Source organism: Apteryx mantelli, chromosome 12 (assembly GCF_036417845.1).
Source record: "Apteryx mantelli isolate bAptMan1 chromosome 12, bAptMan1.hap1, whole genome shotgun sequence".
Lineage (NCBI taxonomy): Eukaryota > Metazoa > Chordata > Aves > Apterygiformes > Apterygidae > Apteryx > Apteryx mantelli.
The window spans coordinates 9,253,592-9,273,936 of NC_089989.1; the positions used below are offsets into that span (position 1 = coordinate 9,253,592).

The following is a 20,345-nucleotide window of genomic DNA, read 5'->3' on the forward strand; positions in this document are numbered from 1 at the left end:
CTTGCCTTATGTATGAAAAGTTTTATATTATTTGCCATCAGTGATAAGGATTGCTCTCTTGTTGTGATAGGTGCTAGTTTGTTACATCAAATCGGGAAGTGATTTTACGATGAAACTAGGCGCTAATTACGGGCTAAAACCACAACATCCTGTAATGAGGGCATGTACCCCACCTGAGATAATTAAGTGGAGCCAGCGAGGCGGCGATGTTAGTTTAGATAGCCTAATATGGCCATGGCGAGGTCACACAGTTGTAAAATATATGCATGACCTGAGGGTCACCACACACAACGCAGAGGAAGACTCCAGCCTTCATCCCCACGACCACCAGAGGGCTGAAGAAGACCCCCTAGCAACAGCTGGCGCAACCACAGAAGTTACAGGAAGTGCCATGTATACCCGGAACTGGAATCGCATATAAGGAGACTGTGGGGGGGGGGGGGGGGGGGGATCGTACACGCCGTTGGTGGAGCAGGAGACTCCCTGGCCACCCAGCGCTGTTTTGCTTACTTGTGACTTGCTCAATTATTTTATAAATTGGAATTTATGCAACCCGGCCCGAGTGGTTGTCAGTTTGTGGCGTTTACCTATAACATTGTCTCAGGTGTTCCCTTGCAATATTCCTGTATGGTCAAATGCTAATTTATCATAAGCTATTTTATCACCACAGACACAGTTGTATTGACACTGACTTAAATGCATCAATAGAGTATGAAACTCTATTTTCTGCAGTAAAGAGTATCAGAGCCTCTGATATTTAACGTGTTTTAAGCTCATGTATAATTCCACTGAAGTCAGAAGACCTAATCACTTGTTTGAAGTTCAGCACACATTTAACATTTTGGAACATGTCATCGTTTTCCTCAAAGCATTATACAGCGTAAAAGGGATATTCTGAAAGCCGTAAAATCAAGTAAGATAAAATGAGAACTTTGAGAAAATAAATGGAGAAAAGCAGAAAATCATGAAAAAACAAAATGTGTTTCAAACTCATAAGCAATTTTTATACATTTAATATTCTGAGTTTGAATAAGCATTTATTATATAGGACTTGAAATTAAAACTAAGGCTCAGCAGAAGACTTCATAAACACAGCGAGACAATCGAGCACACAACAGCGATGACTAAACGTTGTGGGCTTTGTTTGCGGAACACGGGAGAGGTGTGAAACAGCATAAAGCCCACAAAAATCCTGATGGAAGCCTAACATCAGGAGAAGATACACACACACACAAAAAAAAGGGGGGGAGGAAAAAAAATCACCGAAGGGGCGCACAACCGCAATTACCTAAGAAATTAAACTAAAAGGGCAGGAAACGCAGAAGCCGAACGCAGAGCCGTGAGAGGCCGAACCGTACCCTGAAGGGCACCTCCGCGCCGCAGGGAAAGGCGGCGCCGGCTGCGCCATGGCGGGGCTTCACCTGCGCGCACCGCACCGGCCGGGCCCAGCGGCGGGAAACGCAGAGCAGCCTCAGCAGAGCCGCGGGCCCCCGCCCGGGCAGGCGCCGCCGCGGGGCTCAGGGCCGCCGCGCCCGCCCTGAGGAGAGGCGACGAGCGGCGCCAAGGCGCGGCGGCGGGAGGGGCCGCGCCCTCAGACCGGTTGCGGCCGGCTACAGCCGGACACGGGGCGGCCGCGGGGAGCCGCCGCCCTCGGCGGACCGGGCGGTAGGGGGCGCTGTGCGCCCGGCGCCGCCGCCTCCTCGCGGCCGCCGCCTCTCTACCCCGCGCCGCCGACTCGCCGGGCAGGAGGGGCGGGGCGGGGCGGGGCCGCCCGGCGGGCGCCATGGCGGTGCCGGTGGTGCCGGGCTCGGGGGTGGCGTTGCGGCGGGTGCTGGCGCACTTCCCGCAGGAGCTCAGCCTGGCCTTCGCCTACGGCTCCGGCGTCTTCCGGCAGGCGGGGGCCTCGGCCGGGCACAGCGAGGTGGGCGCGGGGCGCGGCTGCCGGGGCGGCCGGGGGCTGCCGGGGGCTGCCGCCGCCGCCACGGGGGGAGGGGGGGGCGGTGTCCCCTTGGCCCGAAGGCGGGAGAACTGAACCTGCCTCTAACGCTAAGCTGCTGCTGCTTATACCCCTCCTCTTTTTTTGTATTTTTATTTTTTTTTCCCCCAAAGCTCCGTGGGGAGCTGTGGAAAGGAGGCTCCCGTGAGGCCTGCGGGGTGGTGCCTGACGGTCACCTGTGGCGCAGGTGCCGCCTTAGGCCTTATATCCGCGGGCCGCGGTTCGGAGCGCAGTTTGCCGTTGTAGTTTAAGCAACGGTTATGGCTTGCCCAAGTTATGCTCGCAGCATGCGGGTAGCTTCAGCAAAACGTGTTGTCGCCGGTAGAGCTGCACTTGGGTTCTCGGCGCTTCCTCGTCGTTTGGGGGTCACGCCACTTGAAAATGGTGATTTGTGCGCGTTTGATCATCTTAAAATTTTCAAACGACAGTATTACTCACTTAGGGCTTGCTTGTTAATTGTTCCCTTCCCCACAAAAGTCAGTTTAAATGTGTTTCACTTTCTTTTCTGCAAAGAAAAGGTTAAGAACATCACAGTTCTAACAACCTTTCATTCTCGCACAAAAAGATGGGAAGAAGAGGTAGTTAACAGACTGTCTCATTGCCTAGAATTAGTGATCTATGAAGAGAATTAGGCCTGAAAAATTTTAAGCAACATTCTCCCAAATGTTAGGTTATTGTGGGTATGGGTTATAAACTTCCAACCTGTACATGTGGATTGATTTTTTTTTTTTAATTTTTTTTTTCAGAATAACATTACATTTTACATTACAAGCCTCTAGAGTTTGTATTGCAGTTTGTATTGCTGACAAAAGCAAGCGAATACAATAGAAATGTAGTTTTTTGCTGCCAGCTCTCAGTGACTTTATGGATAATTTTTCAAATATAACTGATTTTTCCAAACAAAAAAGTGCACAGGAGACAACTGCTTTGTATGTTTATGGATTCTGATGGATTCACAAAAGATACCAGTTCTCCCAGTTGTTCACTGAACCCCAGCTCTTGGCGTATGTGCCAGCCCTCTTTTCAGGTAGAACTTGCCAAACAAAATCTGCCCACATCTCCTGCCAATTCATGGCCTTGTGTATTAGCAAAAGTCCTCTTTGTTGACAGTTTATGCTGTTGTGTGGAGCTGTGAACTAGGACAACCGAGATGTTGTCACATGTCCCCTTTTGTTTCAGAGGATGGAAGGTTGGTCATGTAACCAGGACAGGAAAATTCTGGACTAGCTTAGCTAGACAGAGCAGAAAACATCTCTGTCAGAACCTTTGAATTACATCCGACATTAATACTTGTGCTTTTCCTTTAATCATATATAAACAGTGATTGGCCTGTAGTTGGGTATTACATGAACGTTAGAATAATATGATGATCATTGGTTGCTTCCTGACTTGTAAGTAACTATCTTTCTTTGTATCCACAGAACAATATGTTGGACTTTGTATTTGCTGTTGATGATTCTGTTACATGGCATATGATGAATTTGTTAAAAAACAGGAGTCATTATTCCTTCCTAAAAGTTTTTGGGCCAAAGCAGATAAGTAATATACAGAGCTATGGAGCAGGGATTTACTACAATACTTTAGTGCCATGTAATGGTAGGGTAAGTACAAATTTGAGTAAATTAAGTTAAATGCGTGTGTGGGGTATTGAAATGATTAGTTTAAAGTGGACTTCTGTGCAAGAAGCATGTCTTGCTTATTGTAGCTTGTCCTTAACTAGTGGTATCTTCAATATTCACATCTCAAACTTCCACAAGCAGCATGCTAATTATTAAGCAAATGGAGCAGCTGCACTGGCATTTAAAAAATGATGGTGTTTGGAATTTACAACCAAAGCACCTCAGAAGCTGAATTTATTTTCCTTATCAATTGTTGTCTGCCAATTTTGATCGTTCTAAAGTGTTTCACTATTTCCGTCTGTGGAGAAACACAGATTTAAATTCAGTAGTTGACCACATTGTAATGGTAAAGTGCATTCTAAATATGTTTGACATAACATACAAATATTTAACGTAGCAAATTGTAATTGGCATCTGTGGTGTTTAATGGCTGACACCTTGGCCTGTGGAGTTTTGGGTATAAATAATAATTCCAGGCAAGTCATACTTGTCTAGTAAGTCCTACTTCTATGTCCATACCTAGACAGTATTTGGTAGGAGGAATGGAGGTAGGGGTCAGGAGAGGGAAGGCTGTATCTGTGTTTCTTGGTGCTGATTTGAGTAATTTTTGACATGTGGTAATAACTGTACATAAAAGCAAGATCCTTTAAGAAAAATAGGAAATTAAATGAAGTACAGTCAGGAAAAAGGCCATTTGAATAATATATGCCTAACTAAAGTTTCTCAGGGCACATATGATTTCAATAACATTGGATATGTATCAGAATTCTTGATATGAGATTGGAGAGCTAGATACAGGAGCCAGTTGTGTGCTTGCTGTTTTGTTTAAAAGGCAGCTGAATGAGGTGAGAATTTGGGGTTTAAACCTTGTTCTCTTTATGTAAAAAGGGATTTTGAATTTGGCTTTGAGGATCAATATAATGATCTTTGTTATGAAATCTGTTATTTTTTGGCTCTTGTTATGCCTTTATTTCATGTTATAATGATCCAGTCATATCACAGTTGGTAGTCCTGTGTTGTCCAGTTGGCCAGCTCGATCTGGTGATAATCTTTGGAAATCTGGGATCTGCAGACTGCTAACAAACTGTTAAGAATTAATCTTTTTTTTTTTTTTTCAGTTGTGTAAACTTAATTGCAGAATCACAAGTTATTTTCTAATGCCAAAGGGCAAAAGTAGAAAGCTCCCTGAACCCTCTTCCCCAAATATAATATCTGTAAATATGCAGGGATTGTTTTGTTTACTTTACATATCCCAGATAAATAATTTCTTGTGCTTTTTTGATTTCATAACAATACTGTGGATTATTCCACCTATTGCAATATTTTGCTGTTACAGATCTGGTCATAACCTTTCAAAAATCTTTTGCATGAAGAGTTGTATTTTAATGTTCAGATTTCTTCAGGGTCTAGATTTCTTTGGGATTTAAAGTCCTTTCCTTTAGTAATTGATCCTGGTGTGACTTTGTTGCAAGTTGGTTTTTTTTTTTTTTTTTTTCTCACCTAGAAAGGATCTTGGAGGATTTTGTACATCTTCTCATTCCACTTTTTTGAAAATAATTGCAAGGAAATAGTATTTTGTTACCTCCTGCATTCCATGAGATGTCCATATGCTGATTTTCTTTAGAATTCTAGTTTACTTTTGGAACGCTAATTAAGTTTCTCTGTTTTAAGCTGCTGTTGAATATAATGTTTCTCTAGTAAATAGTTGTCCCTTCTTATTTTTATGTTATATCCTTGCTTTTTCCAGTTACCTTTACTTTGTACAAGACAAAACAAAAAAACCCAAACTTGTTGTGCAGATTTTTTACTTATGTAGCTCTTCTCATTGTTTATACGATGCTCAGGCAGTTCTTTGAGTGTTATCAAAGAGACTTTTTGTGGCTGAGGTATATTGGAAGAAAAGCTTCAAACACCTAGAAGGAAAAGTTGTTAGAGAAACTAAATGTAAACATCATTAAAATGTTTCATTTTTTGCTCCAATTTTTAATTGGAGAGGTATGTTCTTTAACATTAATGACAGTTATAGTAAGTTCCAGAAGATGAAAGTAGTACAACTATATGGTTGTTCTAAACTCTTTATTTTGCCTTTTCAGATGATAAAATATGGTGTAATTAGCACTGATGCCCTGATTGATGACTTATTTCACTGGAAAACCCTCTATGTGGCTGGACGCCTACAAAAACCGGTAACTGTTAGTCTGTTCAGTTATCTGTCTTTAAAATAGAGGAAATTGCGAAGATGGAAAATTATCAGTAGTAGTTTAGCTGTTATTGATCTCTGAGTCAGCACTGAACAAATCTCCTGCCCTGATTTAGGGCTGTAGTTCTGCTAGTCGCATAATCTCTCAGAAGAGAAGTGAAATGTAGACCTTAAGTGTATTCTGTGTTATGTCAAAAACCTAAAGTTAGGTATATTAACCATAGTTTTCTGGCCGTATTACATCTTGAATATCTGGACTGTACTAACTTAAAGTCCCTTTAATGTTAAAAAAAAAAAAAAAAGATAGTCACCTTTTATAACACATTACAGGAGTTGCTAAAATTTAGTACAGTTAGAAAGTGGAAGTCTTTAATATCTTTAAAGATGAAAGTTGCTTTGCTATGCAGTTGCTATCTAGTTCATTGTCTTGTTAACGTATACATAACCGATCACATCATGTGCTAAGAATGTTGGATGTTTTTTTTCCATGTTTGTGTTGTACAAAATGTGAAGTCTGTGCTCCCTGCTAAATGTGTGATTCAGTGTGCTTTCAGCAGATGGCAGCAGCACTAAGTTAAATTTTCTTGGGAGTATTCAGTTCAAGCCTTAAAACAAAATATAAGTTAATTATGCTTTTGATTAAAAATTTGAGGTGTAAGTTTAAATAGATTGTCTCAGCATTACTGTTTTTTTCCCTATCTTCAGTGACTTATTATGGCATGAAATAGGCTAGAACAGCCATTATCTTTATGGAGAATGTAACTTAATACATTGAAGAAAAATAACTGAAAGAAGAATTTTGAATTTCACATTAACTACAAAGACTGTTTTTTTTTTTTTCAGTGTAACTATACTTGCTGCTGCTTTGATTTATTGTAGAATTTTTCATCTTTTTGGTATTTATAAATTGCTCTTCCTGCCTTCTGATTAAATTCAGGGAGTGTGTACTTGCACAACAAGGCAGAATTTGGTATTTTGTTTGGACACTAACAAGACGGCCAGAGGTATCCTCATGCATATGTGCTTACTAGATAAAAGAAGTAATCAGTCCAAGTTATTTTCATAAAGCTCACAGGAATTTGGATTGAATAAAGAGTGCAGGACTTGAGCTAGAATTTGACCAAAAGATTACTGGGTGAATCTTTTAACTGTCTCTTTCTCTAGAATAATCTGCAAAATCACTACCTGGGATTTTTAAAAGTTATACTCTTTTTGCAGTTATGACCAAATAATTTGTTTGGGTCTGTTCTATAGGTTTCAAATTGCTGCTGGTTCTGGCTTCACATCTGATTTGATGTTTTGATATATACTTTGTAAGAGGTGGTAATGGAAAGCTTTTTTTTCTCCTTCTAAAAATGTAAAAAAACCTCTCCTCCAAAAAAGGCTTATTGTGTTGATTTTTTTTTAATACACTATAATCTCTTGCATACCATTTGCCATTTGTGCTAGTTCTGGACACAGTTGACTGGAGCCAGATTAATATTGTTTAACAGTTTGTCTGGGAATTTCCTCCTTGCTCTTGTGTGGAGGAGGAAGAGCTGAGCGCCTTGCTGGTGTTCCATTACAAAGCTGTCACTCTAGGAGTGAAAGCTATCCAAGCTATTCTAGCACATGAGCTGAAACATTTGCTCTGGCTTGGAAATATTGGCATAATTTTCACAGAAGGCTTTGTTTCTGTTATAAACTGATTGCCTTGACCAAGTAACCTTTCCAGAATGCTTGGCAGAATATATGGAGTTTGGAATTGATATTTAGAAATGCTGAATTTTCTTCCCAGGCTTCTTTGTTTGTGTGTTAGAAGTTTACTGGCTTTTCATCCTAAATGAAATTTGTAATATCAATTAGCTAAATGCCCATCTAACTATACTGAAAAACTGAATAAAATTGGTTGCCAGTTCTCCAAAACTGACAAGATTCCTGAGGGGGAAGCAAGCACAAATGACAGCTATATTTTCAGAGAGGAAGATGATTTTTAAAAGCATCTGAAGTGTTACTAAATCTTTGTTAAACATTGCGTGCAAGTATTGGTTCAGTATAAGCAGTTGTATTTACTGTTGTCCTGGAGAAACTGTTAAAAGAAGGGAGTGTTTAATGATTTGAAGTGAGCTGAGAGAGAGGGAGGGGTGTGAACAGTATTTAAAAATATCTTGAACTTTTTAGAGTGATTTTGGGAGGGTTAGATTTTTTTTTTTTACATTATAAAAATTCCCATGAAAGAATGGCAGAACGCTTGATTTGTTTACAAAATTTCTCCATTGTCCAAATACATAAAAAAAAAAAAATTTTTTTTTTTTGGAAAGAGGATGGAAAAAGTCCATTTACTTGTGTGATATTTAGCAGAGTGTCGATGTGGCTTAATGGCAAGCTGGAATAGTTCTTTTGAAACCTTTTAATTCTATAATGAGATTTTCTTCTTGTATTTTGTTTGTCTGTAAGTATCTTTCTGTACACAAGTACGCTTGTAGTTTCTTGTGTACAAATTTTCTAGCAGTGAAAGTGCATGTCCTACTTTGAACTGTTGTGCTGGCTAAGTGGGAGTCATGCTTATTTATAAAATTGGATATATCCTTCATTTAAAATATTTAATTTTAAAATCTCAGATGTAGCGTTAGCTGGATGAATTCTGTGTATACTGTAAAACCAGAATAAGCTGTGCTCTTCTTTCCCCCTCATATAATGTGGTACAGTAAATAGTTCTGGTCTTAAGTTCTCTGTCCTGTGAAAAAGCCTTCATTTATTTTGGGGTTATTTCAGACTTACCACAACAGGAATCAGTACTCATTCTTGTCGTACCTGTGTGCTTAATGTTGTACTTTGTTTTCCTGGGAGCTGTCTGAATTGTTTGAAATTTCCTCATAAATGGCATCACTATTGCAGTGTTCCATGCATTTAAATTCTGAAGCCTAGGATATTGTTTCCCTTTGAAATTGTGTTGGAGTTCCTCATGTTAGGGAGTATTTTCAGCAAAGGAGATTATTCCTTTCACTTCACAAAAGCAAGTTTTTAAGTCCTCCATGAGGAGGAATAGCATCTCTGAGTTTCATATTTTAAAAAGTTTTTACTCTGGTGTTTTAGAACATATCCAGAACTTGCTCCTATTTCCAGGGCTAGCCTAAGGTATAAGCAATTTGAGCTATTGCTTGGGGTGCCGCAGACTTTTCCCATCTAGTCTTTCGTTATGGTTTCCTTGTAGCAGCAAGCTATGAAAATGCATACAGCGGAATTAGTTGATGAGATTTTAAGTATTAGTTTATCCTCATGATCCGCCTACATTTTTTTATTGGATCTTATTTAAACAAGTCTGTATGCATTCAATAAACTTTTCTGTGGTTTTCAAGGGAGTCAGATTTACTCTAGGCTCTGTGGTAGATGCATTTATTGTAGCTTAATGTGTTTTATAATTGCCTTTCATTTTAATGCTAGAAAATACAAAGCAGAATGCAGAAGAGTTAGGAGGAATTTTTGAATGTTCACTTGTGAAATGAAGTCATATTTTTAAAATGAAAACCAAAAAAGGGAAACATTTTTCAGAAATGCATTCAGGACCCATTCCAGACAATTGCATAGATTTGATGGTAGGCAAAACCATGCTTTAGGGCAGGAGTGAAAAGAGCAGCCTGTATCCTGTTGCATTTACCAGTAAATCAAATTGGGATACTGTTCTAGTTTTATCACTCTTAAATATTTAATTCTAATTAAACATTAAGCTCTGAATATATTATCAGTCAACCATGACATTGCTTTGTTGATGTTCTTTCTGCAAGAATTTTATGTAGCACCTATATCTGATTCCCTTATGTTCCTTATTAAATCTGGGTTCAGTTTTTTCTTCTTCATTAATAAGTATTTACATTCCTAATGGAAAACAGTTACTTGATGAGATGCCTTAGCTGTTTCAGTTACATATGGCACCAGAGTTGCATAGGAGTGCAATTCATCTGCACACACCTGGGTTTCTTTGGTGAGAACAAGAGTTGGATACATTAGTTGGTGACTGCCAGTGGAACTTGAACTTTGAGATAATCCAGAGTAAACAAGTATTAAGAACCTGCTTTTTATAAGTGAAACAAGACAGTATTGCCTAACTAGAACACTGAAAAAGGATAGAAACTCACAATAGGAAAGTGTTCTTTGGAGAATCGTTTCCGAAAGAGCATAGTTAGCCATCTTGTAAACCAGACTGGCTTTATCAGTCTAATGTTCTGTAATAATAGCTTTCTGCCTGAAGTTCTTAAGATCTGCGTTTTACTCCAGTCCATTTCTATGCCCTAGATTACTATATCCTATTAAAAGGAAAAAAAAGGTAGAATGAAGATAAATAGGAAAAGTTTCCTCTTTTGCTGTTTTTCCATTCCCTTGCAGTGTGGTAGTGGATTGCTTTTTTTCTTATTGCGTAAACACATATGAAATATTTCTGTTGAAGCATTCACAGTTCTTATTTTGATTAATCCTAAATTTATGAGTATGGAAAGGTGAATAACTCTTCAGAGATTAGATAATGCTGTTGCTTATAACAGTTCTGTATGTGTTTGTAAAAAAATAGCCTTTTGTAAAAGTCTGTTAATTCTTAAAAAGATGTTCCTCTCTTCCACTGTGTTTAAAAAAAAAAAAAAAGTGGATGGTCTAATCTTTATCGTAACATAATGATAGGAAATAATCTTAAATAAATTTCTTATTTTTTGTGTTGGAATGAGTAACATTTCTAGCTCCATCTGCAGTAGTACTTTCCTGAAGTCTTGCTTCCAACCACTCTGATTTTTTCAGGTGAAAATACTGACACAGAATGAGAATGGCAGGCTGCAAGCTGCTCTTGTTAGCAATCTGAAGAGTGCAGTCACAGCAGCCTTTCTCATGTTACCAGAAAGTTTCTCTGAAGAAGACCTCTATATGCAGATTGCAGGACTCTCCTATTCTGGTTAGTATATGGTATTTAAAGTCTCTGAGGAGTAAAGCTGTAGTTGGAGCTGTTGTACCACATGTACAAAACTGAAATGGTAAGAAGTTTAATGTATAGGAAAGTATAGTAACACTGCCTGTCAGTACACCCTAATGTGGTAAGGAAGGGTGCAGTAGCTCATGGTTCTGCACTTCAGTTTGAGTTTTGTTCCTGAATTTCAGCTAAGACAAGCTTCTGCTGTCTTGTTCTGGACCTACAGTGTTGCATGCTACAATGACTATATTTACTGTGGTGTTACAATACCTTGAAAAGAGTAATTGTACTTATTTATAGAAAATAAGAAAAACTTCTTATACCTGCTTGATTTGCAAACAACTAAGTGTGGATGATTAATTGAACACAAGTCATGACTTTTTGTTTATATTTTTATGGATTGTATTTTGGTTTTTATGGATTGTATTTTGTTCAGAAACTTTAAAAAATTCTTTTCATTTTTGTTGTGTAATATTAATTCATCTGAAAGTCAAACCAATGCTTCGTTACTTTTTATACGTGCTGTGCTTAAGGTTCTTATTTAGTTAATTGAAAGGTCCAGATTATGATTCTTTGACATATGTTTACCACTTACCTACTGGTTGTTGTTTGGCTCCTTTTTCTGGCAAAAGAATTTCCTCCTTTCTTTAGGTATGAAAGTGGCAAAAAACCCAAAACAAACAAACAAAAAAAAGAAGAAATTACTCCAAATGACTCTACACCTTTCTTAAAATAAAATTCGTTATTACCATGTAACTAAATATTATTCTTTTAATGCTGATATCCTTAATGAGGTCACTATAAATGAGTGTGGTCTGAGTCACACTTTACACAGGACTTTCTTTGCTTATATAGAAATGCAAGAATTAACAACTAGAAAGGACCGAACCCCCAAACTTCTGCCTTTTTGTTTTTTTTCTTATCTTGAAAATGTGTGCCTTTGTCTTAAAAGAGAAACACAAGTAGGGTTTTACAAGTTGCAGCTTGATTCCACTAATGAGTCTTACTGTTCATTACGTTGTACTCTTTCTGTGGTGAGATGTTCTTGCAGTTTGCTCTGCTTTTCTGTCATAGTTTTTTCTCTACGCAATCATCTGTCTTGATTATGGAAATGTTATCATTTTGGAAAGAAGTTTGTTTTTACATAACTTTGTACGCATAGATGTCATACACTCATGCAGAATACTAGCGAAATATGTTTGGGATGCTCCAAAGGTTGTATGAAGTGAAATGTTCCCCACCTTCAAATTTCACCACTTCTTACCTGCATCATTAGCTGTTTGAGAGTGGCAGTAGAGAGGGCACTGACAGTGTGACGGCTATGAGTTGCTTGCCAAGCGTGCCTGCTACAGGGCTATGGACTTGCCTACCTGCAACCTGCCCAGGAATGTCATGATGTTCTCAATGATCACAAGTGACCAAGATATTTTGTATGTATCCTTTGAAACAATGCTACTAACTAAAAAAGTGGGAGATCAGTTACCATGCTGTAAGAGGTTGAAATTGGCTCTGCTGCATGAGTAAAGCTTAAGCAGTAAGACTCCCCGTTGGGAATGTTCAAGAAAAGGGCTGTCAATGATGTATTTATGGATATTTTATTTTGCATCCATTTTACTAAGACTTAAACTTTTCAGGGGGAATGCCAGTAGATAAAACTGATTTTACGTATTTCTTTAATCAGGCCCCTTGGAACACATAACTGCTGAAAGGATTTTTCCATGATTTTATTTTGCAAATATTTGTTTTTTATTTTTTTTTTAATATAAATTTTTAGAGCAGTGCAACAGTGCTGCTTGTGCAGGAAATGTTTGTTAGTTTTGCTGGTTAGCTTATTTTGAAATAAACTAAATTGATACCAGTAAGTTGCCACCTTGCAACAACTTTTATCTCCTGAATGTAGGAAGTAGTGAAGTGAATCGTTTCAGGATATTGTTTGTTGATCTGTGCTGCCCTGAGCCTCTAAGTGCTGCTTGGTAATTCTGGAAGCAGGGTAGCGTTGTCTGACGCAGTTATGTGAATGCTGTGTTGCAGACTGTCATTTCCCTGACGCTTTGTGAAACTTTTCAGTCAGGTATCTCAAAAGAAAGTGTGAGGGTAACTAAAGCAATACTGGTGTTGAAAGAAGTTGGTTTTTGAAACTACTAACAAAATACTCAACTAAGAGGAAAATGTGACTTTGTGATCTCACCATGAGAGCTGTGAGCTGTGCTTCAGGTATTGTCCTTGAAATGCAGAGACAATGCAAGTTATTTTCTTTCAGCATAGGAAATTAAAGGTTATTTGCTTCTGGATAAAAATTATTGTGGCTGGTCAACCTAATACTGTTCGGTAACCTATTAAAACTGGTGTATGATCGTTTTCCTGCTTTCAAGGCTGGATGTGGCAGCTGAAATTTTTTTTGTTGTCCAAGTGAAAATGTGGATACGTTTGTGGATATATGTGAGCTGATGACGTTACAGCATAGCAGAGGCTACATCACAGTTCTGAACCTTATTTTCTGTGCTCAAAGGTATTTGAATGGTATTTTTTATTAGGTGAACCTTACTGTGGAGTACATAGGCATAGGTATGACCAGAGAATAGAGTTTTAAATGGCAGTTTTGTACCATCTAGGTTTCTGTTATATTCTCCTGTTTTGTTTTCAGTTTTTACCTAGTGAATTAACTGGTTTTCTTTCTTTGTCCAGGTGATTTCAGAATGATAATAGGAGAAGACAAATCAAAGGTGCAGAACATAGTGAAACCTAGTGTTCCCCATTTTCAGAAGCTGTACAGTAACATATTACAGGACTGCCCTCAAGTGGTATATAAGCACCATCTGGGAAGGTTAGAGGTAAGTGATCTTCTTCAATACATTTCTAAAACAAACAAGTGGAAGTGCTTTATGACGTGGACAGAAGGCAAGAATTATGCCATATGCCAATGCGAGCAGTTGTAGTTATTATTCCTGCTATTTGTTATGTTTATGTTGCTTAGTTAATTCTGCAATCAGAAAACTTGCCTTAAATATCAGTTTCTGCCTGTGTAATAACTAGCGTTCATTTTCTTTGAGAATGGCCCTAGCAAGGGAACAGGGGAAGATCATTTTAATATGTGCAACTTACTGTTGTTTCCATATGGTATTTATTATAGGAGGTGAAGCGCAAACATTCAGTTTGTGTTAAAAAGGTTAGGCTATAACTTAGAGGTGCAACTTTCTGCAGCCAAAAACTGCATCTCCAACAAACCCTAGTGTGCTGGTTATAAAGTTCAGTTGACTAAGCTCAAATGAAATTCCGACGTTATATTTAAATACGCATACTCAATAAATACGTTCCTAACATTCAGGAAATGGATGTCCAAAATGAGCAGTGCCTTGAATTCCGTCTTTGTGGCATAAGATATAAGTGAAAAATAGTAATTAGGGGTGCTGCGTCACACTCAGAGGTCCAGTAGCAATTTTTCTTTTTTTATTGTAGTATGCATGTCCTTGTGCAAATACTAAACTGTGGTATACATTTTAAGTTACAAAGAACATGCATTGTCTCATGGACATGAGTTATCTCTTTATTCTCAGGTCACCTTGGTAATTATCTCATTAAGTTGTTTTAGATGTAAGCAAGCTTGAGTATGGTAAACAATTTTACCACAGCACTTTGGAGTACAATTTGGACAAATCTACATTACAGTGCAGCTGTCTGCATATTTTCTTATCAGTGGGCTTGTGAAGTCTTTAACAGTAGAAATATTTTAAATGAATTTTGAACATAACTGATGATACTTTCTCCAAGAAGATGACTAGTTAAAATAACACTCCCTGTTACTTTACATGTACATGTAAAACCTAGTAGCATAATACAAATATGTTGTGGGATAATAAATCTGTTTGGAATTCCATGTTAATCACTGAGGTTGTTGACTAAATGCTATTGTTTTACTGTTAATTTTGAACAAAGTGATTTAATACTCTATTCCTTATACCTTGCTCCAGATATTTGCTTTTATTCTTTGTATTGAAGAGGATAACTGCTATCTAGAGTACTGTTTAACACAGAATAGCAACCCCCCACCCAAAGTGTATGTCTTCATAATTACAGAGAAAAATCTTCCTTAATAGATTCCTCAAAAACAATTGAAGGCAGACACTAATTCTTTATAGTTCTGGTTTAGGCATGGATTCCTCCCACATAATGTTAGGAGTCTGCTCGTTGTCAGCTCCCCGTGTAGTCAGTGGATGATTCGTCTGGATATCATTTTCTCCCCATTGACTAGGGGGAGTATAGGGCAACTAGACTCCTGTCTGATGTTTCCATGAAATGTCTAAAGAGTTGTGTGGGAGGAATCAGGCTCTTAATATTTTCCTCCGATTTGGAGAGATCTGCTCCATTATGCATTTTTTTTCAGTATTTGTTGCTCACATTTTGTATAAATGTATACAGACCCTCATGTTGGTATCATTGTATTCAGAAAAGGGTCATTGAATTTCTGATTTAGACTGGAAAATGTGGAATAAATGTTTCTTTCAAATTATTCAAACCAGATGTGTTTTTACAGCAGAGAAGATGTTTTTCAAACTAAACTTTAAATGCATATGTGTATGGATATATAGTTTGATTATATTCAGCAGAAGAAACACTGAGATAAGTGGTCTTTTGGGACCATTTTTTTTTCATTGTAGTGTTCTTACATTTTCAAAGGAAACTGAATAGAGCAGAAATGGTACAATTTCCATCATAACTTGCTTGCAGAGGCAGCAAGATCATATGTATACCTAAGTCTTCCCTTGGATAAAAATCAGCATCTTTCCATTGGGTTATTCTTCAGATTCAGAACTGAGATACAGCCTTTTCCAGTGCACGAGGAGCTTTCATTACTGTTGTCAGTGACTTTTGTGTTTGAAATAAGTGGGTTTTGAGATACGCAGCTCCAAAGCTTTACCATAGACCAAAGGTAGCCAAAAGACTTTTGACACTTCTTTGAGAAGAGAAATTGTTTTTGTTAACACTGTATGCTGTTACTCTCTTTTTATAAAATTCAGATTGATAAAAGTCCAGAAGGTCAATTCACACAACTAATGGCTTTGCCAAGGACTCTACAACAAAAGATAACTTCTCTGGTAGACCCTCCTGGAAAAAACAGAGATGTGGAAGAAATTTTAATGCAAGTTGCTCATGACCCTGACTGTGGATTTGTGGTACATCAAGGTAGGCCTAGATCAGTGTCTGCAATCTCCTTTAAAACGTGATAGATGTAAAGATTTATTATATATGTTCTTCCAGTTCAGGAGGATGGTTGAGAGAGAAGGAAGAAGATAGGAAGTTAATCTTATGATACATTCCAAAAGGCATGTTTTTGGGTTGGTTTGATTGCAAACAAGTTCTCTGAAATACTATCAAATAGCATGCATACTGATATAGAAAGGTATGAATTTTGTTTCTGATCCTGAAAAGAATAGTCCTTAGGATGTAACATAAACTACTTAGACCATCTAACTCTATCTTTGTTATTTGTATGTTCAGTATTTCATTGCCTGACATGACTTCACTTCAGTATTAAGCTATATATCCTACTTGTGGTACCTTGCATTACTAAGTTAATTTTCGAGCTTGTTGGCATTACCCTTTCAAGTTATCATAGTTAGTTCAGATATGTGATACTCTGGCAGAGACCTCAAGCTTTGAGGAAAAAGATTGAGGCACCGCTTATCACAAATAGCTTCTCTTAGGCAAGACTACTTTGTGCGAGCAAGTTGAAGGATGAAAGCTTATGCTGCAGATACCAATCTGCAGCTTTGATATTCTACAGATAAATGTTTAGTATTTTTACAGTCCTTTACATCTTTAAAGAACTTGACACATCTTAATTACAGGCGGCCGATTTTGCAGGCTCCATGAGCACAACCAAACCTCTTCACATGCTTGAGAACAACAAGATGCAAGCCAAGTGAGGAGGGAGCTCCTGGGCTGATTTCTGTTTGGGGAAGTGACAGCTCATGAGAGTCCCAGTTCTCCGTAGACAGCCTGGGATGAATTGCATTTGGACATCTGGGGTGTCCAGCTTCTGTCAGGTCAATCAGTGTTAGCCTCTGTGCCAGCAGGGCTGGAATATAACAGTAATGTGATAATAGCTCAGTCTCGGGAGCAGGAGTTGTAGCACTTGTGAGCTACATACTCGGATTTGCCCACCCTGCGCTAACTGTCCCAATGGTTGTGTTTTTGCAGGTTATCACACATGTGCATGACAGTGCAATTCAGTATCAAAACACTGGGTAGATCTAGTCTTCTCAAGCCAAGAAGCTTGTACACTTAGAAGAACAAATAAAAATCCCTGTTCCACTGTTGTTGTCATCAAAGGAACTTTCTTGTTCAAAAATCGGGCTAAAGAACAGCTATTTTGTAACCCTGCAAGATTGAAATGATTACTCAAGTTGAAGAATTGTGTGTGTGTGTGTGTGTGTGTGTGTGTGTGTGTGTGTTTGTGGGTTTTTTTTTTTTTCAGATGATTGATTAGCTCAACGTGATTTGTTGAATAAAAACAATTTATTTTTTCAGATGAAATATTTCTTACTTGTGCATGGATTTCCCTACGTTTTGTTCTTGATTATAGAAGTAGCGTTAAAAGAAGGTTTTGAAAATAATATTAGAAATTATATTCTACATTCTGGTTAATGCAGAAAAATAACTTGTAGTTTGGAAGATTAACTTTGGGACTACTGCTTTTCTGCATTTTTAAAGTATTTAATAATATCCCATAGGTTTGTTTTGCACAAGTCCATATGCCTTTAAATATGCATTAGAGCAGATAAAACTTACTAAAGCATTTTTTAAAAATTATTATTTTATATACTCTCCCGTTAATAGTTCCATAGAAACTGAATGTGCCACAATAGAAAGTGGTAAATGAGCATTACCCCTGAAGGCTGATGATTTAATTAAGCCAGACAAATACTGAACAGTATAGGTATCTCTACTTGACTAAAGAAGTGCAAAATCCCAATTTCATATTAAAGTAAACAATGAGTATAAGTTGTTTTGGTGTAGAAGGTTAAAATACCAATGCCTAGATGAAACAACTTCTGAACCGCTTGTGCCTAATCAGCTTAGTAGAGAAATAGTGGGAAGACTGGACAAACTAACTGGATCAATTCCTACTAGGTTTTTACCTGTTTTAATATTAATTTTTTTGCATGTTATATATAAAATAAGTTAAAATAACAAGTAAATATAAAACAGTATTTTCAATTAGTATGACAAAGCAGACTAGAAATACCATTTCTCAGCCTAAGTTTAAGTTTTACTTTCAGGCTGACTTGATTGTACACCTGGAAAAATATTTCTCTTTTTTTGTATGTTAGAGGATAAAACCGCACAAAACTACTAAGATGGATAACATCTGTGTGTGTTTCTGTCTGCAGGCATTTCAGGAATTGTGAGATCTTCCAGTCTAGTGCAGAGTGCTAAAACCATACTAACAGCTGGTAAGAATGTGTGCAATTTCTATCTGCATAGGCCTTCTGATTTTACAAAGTAAAATTACAGGGCCTCAAGACTGTCTTTTTACAGGAGTTTAGAGAATAAACTTTTTGGAGTCAAATGAAAATGTTGAAAGTAGATATCTCTGCTTTCTGTAACTACTGAAAAATTGTAAAATGTCAAAAGGAATTGGGGGTGACATGACTTTAAAAAAGTTTGTGGGCCAGATTTGGCTGATGTGCACTGGTTCCGCTCTTTTTGCGTTAATAAAGTTACTTCATAATTGCTTCTGGCTTTCTACATATGAGTGGATCCCAAAATGATCAGTATATAGTATTGATATCTTCTGTGGATCACAATGTTATATCATCATAAAATAAGAGATAAGTTTTGAGGGAGAGAAAAGGTTCTGATTGTTTCTGTCCAGGATGAGAAGACAGGTGTGTATTCAAATACATCCTGTATTCCAAACTGAGGCTATACGTGGTGAGTGCTGTATATTACTGTAACTCTCATATACAAAAATGAGCTACTTCAGAACAAGACTTAATACTACAAAGTCATGTGAGAGAACGTGTAGAAAGGGAAAAATGATTTGCTTGTGTAGAAACATGGGAAAACTAGGAATGTGTTTCAGCTACCAGAGTCTTCCTAACTGAACAAAAGTTACTGCCGGTTCCAGAGTTGGAGCTCATTCTGCCTTTCTGAGTCCTGGAATAGATTCAATTTTAAGATGCCCTGATTTTTATACTAAAACAGCTGAAAACCTGGCAGCTAAGTTTAAATGAAAGACTGAAGACCTGAGTTTCATTAACCAAAACAAAACTTTGATCAGGAGGTTATCTTAATTCCTGCAAAATCAAAAATTCATGCTGCTTACATGAAGTTGCTCAAATCATTATCTGGATTCTTTCATACCTATTCCATAAAAGCAATTATATAGAAATGATGCCATTATTGGTTTAAAAAGCAAGTGTATACATTCCTACTTCTTATCCAGATTTCTACAGCTTCTCTTTGCTTCCCATTTAGTATTAAAATTGGTGATTATTCCATGTTATACTTCCTTCCCCCTTTAAAAATAAACACAAGTTGCAGTGTTCAGTACCATTAGTGGTCTGCTGAGTAAAGTACGTGGGAACATTTGTACTTTATATGTTGACTTGCTTCTTTTTATATGTTTCTTTTAACAGTCTGGTTTTATTAACTGCAAGAAGTATAACAGAACTATTGCCTAATTTTGTTTAGTAGTTGGAGGAGATTAAGGATGTAACTTCATCTGAGAAAAGGAAATTATTTTTTTTTATGTCAGGCATATTGCTTTTGTATGACTTTCTAAAGTAAGGTCTCCAACAAAATAAGTGAAGTTTTTGTTCTTTTAGGATTTGTTTTCAAAATTGCCTGCTAATGGTCTAGACTTCTGGTACTGCTGAATATCTGTTCTAGAAATACCAGCTTGTAACCTATTTCTTTTTAAATCCACAGATGGTGGATTTTGTAGAGCAAAAGAATTTGGGAAGGGGAAGAGGAGAAAGACTGTTTTCATGTCTGAATTCAGAGCTTGTGAAAGTTAACAGCCTAACTGATCTGGGGAGTGAAGCTGTTCATGTGTAACTGCAATACTATGAATAAAAGCAGTTAAGCTTCATCATATTATGCTCTCCATCTGTCTAAATTTTGATAGACAGAAAACAACCTTTGGGAGTCATTAACTGCTCTTGTGTGTCATTCTGCAAATCACTTAAAGCCTATATTGTTACTAGGACTTTTGGGAGGTTCTGATGTGTGTTGTAATAGGACTTGTAATTTTTACAGCACTTTTCACTTTGTGCATCTGAAACTGGGTACTCTTGAAATGTCTTTTCTTCCTTTCGTCTTTAATGCTGCTTTTTAGTTTATATATAGTGGCATTGTTTTTTGCTTTAGCATAAACTTTAGTTATCTTCAGCCAGTTACGTAGAGTAACACGTTTAAACAATATATTTTCCACCAGTGCTGTTGTTGTTAGAAATGGATCTTTGGAGTTTGATTCAAGGTGAAACAAACCTATTGTGAACCTTTGCCTCAAACATGAGCTCAATTTTACAGAGCCTTGGGAAAAGTTTAGTTTTATTATTTTTTAGCATGGTTTTGTTTGTTTTTCTTTTTAAG

At 37.6% G+C, this 20,345-nt stretch overlaps 1 protein-coding gene across 6 annotated transcripts in view; it reads left to right on the forward strand.

Annotated features, from left to right (window-relative positions):
* Nucleotides 1–1,783: 1,783 nt before the first annotated feature.
* TAMM41 (TAM41 mitochondrial translocator assembly and maintenance homolog) overlaps nucleotides 1,784–20,345 on the forward strand; it is a 30,828-nt gene continuing 12,266 nt past the window's right edge. For 4 of the 6 annotated variants that reach the window (XR_010885469.1, XR_010885468.1, XR_010885470.1 and 1 more), the window contains exons 1-7: nucleotides 1,784–1,921; nucleotides 3,418–3,597; nucleotides 5,709–5,801; nucleotides 10,580–10,730; nucleotides 13,431–13,576; nucleotides 15,761–15,926; nucleotides 18,137–18,199. Coding sequence is in view for 2 of the 6 variants with exons in the window: in XM_067303857.1 (XP_067159958.1) it covers nucleotides 1,784–1,921; nucleotides 3,418–3,597; nucleotides 5,709–5,801; nucleotides 10,580–10,730; nucleotides 13,431–13,576; nucleotides 15,761–15,926; nucleotides 18,137–18,199 (937 nt within the window). In the remaining 4 variants the exon portion in view is untranslated. Of the gene's footprint in view, nucleotides 1,922–3,417; nucleotides 3,598–5,708; nucleotides 5,802–10,579; nucleotides 10,731–13,430; nucleotides 13,577–15,760; nucleotides 15,927–16,591; nucleotides 16,790–18,136; nucleotides 18,200–19,679; nucleotides 20,340–20,345 lie in introns of those variants that run through there. The other 2 variants (XR_010885471.1, XM_067303856.1) reach the window with 2 other exon arrangements.